At 35.7% G+C, this 5,191-nt stretch overlaps 1 protein-coding gene across 1 annotated transcript in view; it reads right to left on the bottom strand.

The window, feature by feature from the left end:
* Positions 1-5,191, bottom strand: part of LOC107665788 (hippocampus abundant transcript 1 protein-like) — a 19,788-nt gene that overhangs the window by 9,181 nt on the left and 5,416 nt on the right. The window contains exons 7-8 of the mRNA XM_016456811.1: positions 3,551-3,664; positions 2,401-2,472 (exon numbers count right to left, since the gene is read on the bottom strand). Of these exons, the coding sequence (XP_016312297.1) occupies positions 2,401-2,472; positions 3,551-3,664 (186 nt within the window). The remainder of the gene's footprint in view (positions 1-2,400; positions 2,473-3,550; positions 3,665-5,191) is intronic.

Raw genomic sequence — 5,191 nt, 5'->3', positions numbered from 1 at the left:
TGTTGTAACCCGCTGTCGGTGAGTCTAGTCTGTTATGCCTCGTCAAGTCTGTTCATGCCTAGTCAAGTCAAGTCAAGTCAAGTCTGTGTATCTAGTCTTCGTCTGTTTGGATTATGTTTGGATGTTTGGATCACCTGTAAATAAACTGCACTTGGGTTCTCACTTACGCTCGCCTTCAGTGGATGATTCGTTACAGGCTGTTATTGTTATTATACTGAACCATCATTTTCATTGCTGAGTCGTACTGAATCAGAGCAAAGCTGCTAGAATTCAACTTGCTTGTTGTGGGGCTAAAAATAAAACCCCTCCACTTAAATAAACCAGCTTACACCATGCTATCTGCTCATTACAGCCCTGCCTATATTTCATTACATTTACCGCTGAACTTTTAAAGGAATTCAATTCAATTAGAAAGCGTTTGCGAAAGCCACTTTCACGAGACGCCTCGCCGGCTCAGCGACACGAGTAATAAGGCAGAGCCAAGAATATTGCCTCAATTAAATACCTGCGCCAGGATTGAGAGGATTCCCACCACGCCGATGAACACCGCAATCGTTTTGGGTGAGAAGTTAATGACCTGAGAGACAAAGAGAAAGAGCTGCGTCACCATCAGTCTGCACCAGCGCACCCCGAGCCAATGAACTCTGCTATATCCAGTAATGAGCCGTCACTGAACTCAACTCAACACTCAGACAGGATGCCACTAACAATCCAGCCAAACCCCGAACTTCCTGAGAAACCGACGAGTGTGTGAAATAGAGTCCAGCTATTATAAATAAGTAATTATAAAACTAAATAAATATATATTAGGGGAAAATAGGAAAAAGTAATACTTTTATTACTTCATTTATTAACTTCAAATCAGTGCTGTTCTTTTAAAGTTTCTATTCATCAAAGAATCCTGAAAAATAAAATGTATCAGTTTCCACAAAAATATTGTGCAGCACAACTGTTTTCAACATTGATAATAATCTGGCATGTTTCTTGAGCAGCAAATCAGCATATTAGAATGATTTCTGAAGATCATGTGACACTGAAGACTGGAGAAATTATGCTGAAAATTCAGCTTTGATCACAGCAATAATACAATATAAACAATATAAAAAATTTTTTTTTTAAAAAGAGTATTTACAACAATATTTACTACAGTTTTTAGTAATTATATTAATTATATTTCAGAATATTACTCTTTTTAATTTTACTGTACTTTTAATCAAATAAATGCAGCCTTGGTGAGCATGAGACTTAAAAAAAAACACTTTTATAACGATATTTAATAGAATTTACAAAAAAATAACAATTGAAAAATATTTAATACAATAAGTATTTAATACAATATTTACTACAGTTAGCACATTTTGTTGGTCATCATGCAGAAGCAGTATGAGTAGTATGGTAGTGTTTTTGTTTACTGATCCTACTTGTTTAGTTAATTAGAAGCATGCTGCAGCTAAAAACCTTCCAGTCATCAGTGCAGCATGAATCATGGGACTGTTCAACAACAGCAGACAGTGAAAAAAGGCAGCATAAATAAAGCACCCTGCAGGATAAACCGCCGATGAAAGTTTAATGGAAGCAGACAGCTGCTTTAATCAGGAACATTAAATATAGAACCTTTACATTTGTGCATTAAAAACCAAGAATAAACAGCTTACCTGACGCAGGTAGAGGAAAAAGCTGGAGTACTGACCCGCCTCGGGCAGATAGGACAGAAACACTGTGATACAGATGAGCAGAACGGTCGTGTCCTGCCCAACCTTCCGCAAAGACTGTGAAGAAACATCAATAGCATCAAAGCATCAATAAAGCGTTCAGTAGCTCATAAAACTGAAATGAAAAAGGTGTTTTGTATAGTAGTGTTTTATTTTAATCATCAGTACGAGGCAGATATTGTAAGCAGATATTATTTTTCCCATTTAAACTACTGATATATCTCATCCTGATATATTTAAATCAGGATGGAATGAGAGGTAGAGTTGAGTGTCATCAGCATAGCAGTGATATGAAAAGCCATGTTTTTGAATGACAGAACCTAGTGATGCCATGTAGACAGAGAAGAGAAGCTCGCCTTCAGTGGATGATTCGTTACAGGCTGTTATTGTTATTATACTGAACCATCATTTTCATTGCTGAGTCGTACTGAATCAGAGCAAAGCTGCTAGAATTCAACTTGCTTGTTGTGGGGCTAAAAATAAAACCCCTCCACTTAAATAAACCAGCTTACACCATGCTATCTGCTCATTACAGCCCTGCCTATATTTCATTACATTTACCGCTGAACTTTTAAAGGAATTCAATTCAATTAGAAAGCGTTTGCGAAAGCCACTTTCACGAGACGCCTCGCCGGCTCAGCGACACGAGTAATAAGGCAGAGCCAAGAATATTGCCTCAATTAAATACCTGCGCCAGGATTGAGAGGATTCCCACCACGCCGATGAACACCGCAATCGTTTTGGGTGAGAAGTTAATGACCTGAGAGACAAAGAGAAAGAGCTGCGTCACCATCAGTCTGCACCAGCGCACCCCGAGCCAATGAACTCTGCTATATCCAGTAATGAGCCGTCACTGAACTCAACTCAACACTCAGACAGGATGCCACTAACAATCCAGCCAAACCCCGAACTTCCTGAGAAACCGACGAGTGTGTGAAATAGAGTCCAGCTATTATAAATAAGTAATTATAAAACTAAATAAATATATATTAGGGGAAAATAGGAAAAAGTAATACTTTTATTACTTCATTTATTAACTTCAAATCAGTGCTGTTCTTTTAAAGTTTCTATTCATCAAAGAATCCTGAAAAATAAAATGTATCAGTTTCCACAAAAATATTGTGCAGCACAACTGTTTTCAACATTGATAATAATCTGGCATGTTTCTTGAGCAGCAAATCAGCATATTAGAATGATTTCTGAAGATCATGTGACACTGAAGACTGGAGAAATTATGCTGAAAATTCAGCTTTGATCACAGCAATAAATTACATTTTACAATATAAAAAATTTTTTTTTTAAAAAGAGTATTTACAACAATATTTACTACAGTTTTTATTTTAAAATGTAATTATATTTCAGAATATTACTCTTTTTAATTTTACTGTACTTTTAATCAAATAAATGCAGCCTTGGTGAGCATGAGACTTAAAAAAAAACACTTTTATAACGATATTTAATAGAATTTACAAAAAAATAACAATTGAAAAATATTTAATACAATAAGTATTTAATACAATATTTACTACAGTTAGCACATTTTGTTGGTCATCATGCAGAAGCAGTATGAGTAGTATGGTAGTGTTTTTGTTTACTGATCCTACTTGTTTAGTTAATTAGAAGCATGCTGCAGCTAAAAACCTTCCAGTCATCAGTGCAGCATGAATCATGGGACTGTTCAACAACAGCAGACAGTGAAAAAAGGGAGCATAAATAAAGCACCCTGCAGGATAAACCGCTTTAATGGAATTAATGGAAGCAGACAGCTGCTTTAATCAGGAACATTAAATATAGAACCTTTACATTTGTACCAAGAATACCAAGAATAAACAGCTTACCTGACGCAGGTAGAGGAAAAAGCTGGAGTACTGACCCGCCTCGGGCAGATAGGACAGAAACACTGTGATACAGATGAGCAGAACGGTCGTGTCCTGCCCAACCTTCCGCAAAGACTGTGAAGAAACATCGAAAAGCCATGTTTCTGAATGACAGAACCTAGTGATGCCATGTAGACAGAGAAGAGAAATGGTCCAAGAACTGAGCCCTGAGGCATCCCAGCAGTTAGATGTTGCGACTTGGGACACCTCACCTCTCCAAGATATCTTGAGATATGATGATATCTTGGGCTTCAACAACTGAGAGCAAGGCAGTCAATTATATATATTTAATATATATAAAAATATTATATATATATTTATATATATATATATATATATATATATTTGATGACTATTGTTATAGATGACTATTGTTTGACTTTTCCTTAACTGATTTCATTCAGTTCCATAATCACAATTATTGAAGTGCACTATACTTTTTGAAATGTATAATTATGGTGTTGAATACATATATCTATTTTTTTTTTTACATAACGTCATAGTAAAAATAAATAAATAAAGAATGAATTTAAAAGATTTTTTAAATTAATTTAAGTTCTTACAGCAAAAATATTACATTAGATATTAAATATTAGATCATTATTTATATAATTTATATATCCACTATATATGACTATTCTTTGACTATTATTTTTTGACTGATTTCATTTAGTTCTATAATCACAATTATCGAAGTGTACTATACTTTTTTGAGATGTATAATTATGGTATTATATATATATATATATTCATGTGGAGGGAGATTTTTTTTTAAACGGAAGAAGGAAAAACTCAGTTTATAAATATACCCGTGTACGTGTGGACATGGCCTTATTTAGAGTATTATTTCATTTTAAAGAAAAAAAGGGGAAAAAACACTTTAAAGGAATAGTTCACCCAAAAATGTTTAATTATGTCATCGTTTAGCCTACTCAAACCTAATGTAACAGATCGGCCAGGCTCCACCACCACCCAATCACAACGATCCCTCTCACCTGAATTCTGAGCACCTGCACCTGTCACCAATCTAGCACCTCATCAACCAGCCTGCATAAAAGCACACACCTCAGACACCCTCACTGTCCGGTCTCGTATACACGTAGAGGACTCAATGACTTTGCTACTACTTTCATTTGAATACTTACTGCATTACTTACCTTCTGTGTTCCTCCTAGTGTCTCCAAGTGTCTCCTGTTCCTCCTTCGTTACTCCTTAAAATATACAGTATCACGTGCTCCGAGACGCAGTGTCTGATTCATGAACAAACTGATTCTTTTCAATTAACCTATTAAATCGGTTCACAAATCGCACCAAACGATTCATTCACGAATTGAAATGATCCGATTGCAGCTTTTCTCGAGCAGACAACTCACTGATTCAAATGAACCGTTTAGTGCGAGTCTCCAGTGAACTGAATTCACAAGTAAGAACCGGGAGATCTTGTGAGTGCGCGCGCGTCTGATGCTGTTAAAAGTAAGTTACTAATGTCGAATTTTAGATTTAATTATTGTAACAAAGTCATATTTAGGTCAAAGCTGTCAGTTGTTTGTGAACTAAATCTGCTGTAAAGGGTGATCTGTTTAAGCCCACTGAAATGCTTGA

This window comes from Sinocyclocheilus anshuiensis, unplaced genomic scaffold (assembly GCF_001515605.1).
Source record: "Sinocyclocheilus anshuiensis isolate Anshui unplaced genomic scaffold, SAMN03320099.WGS_v1.1 scaffold743, whole genome shotgun sequence".
NCBI classification, from domain to species: Eukaryota; Metazoa; Chordata; class Actinopteri; order Cypriniformes; family Cyprinidae; genus Sinocyclocheilus; species Sinocyclocheilus anshuiensis.
This window is presented reverse-complemented; position numbering and strand designations above follow the sequence as displayed.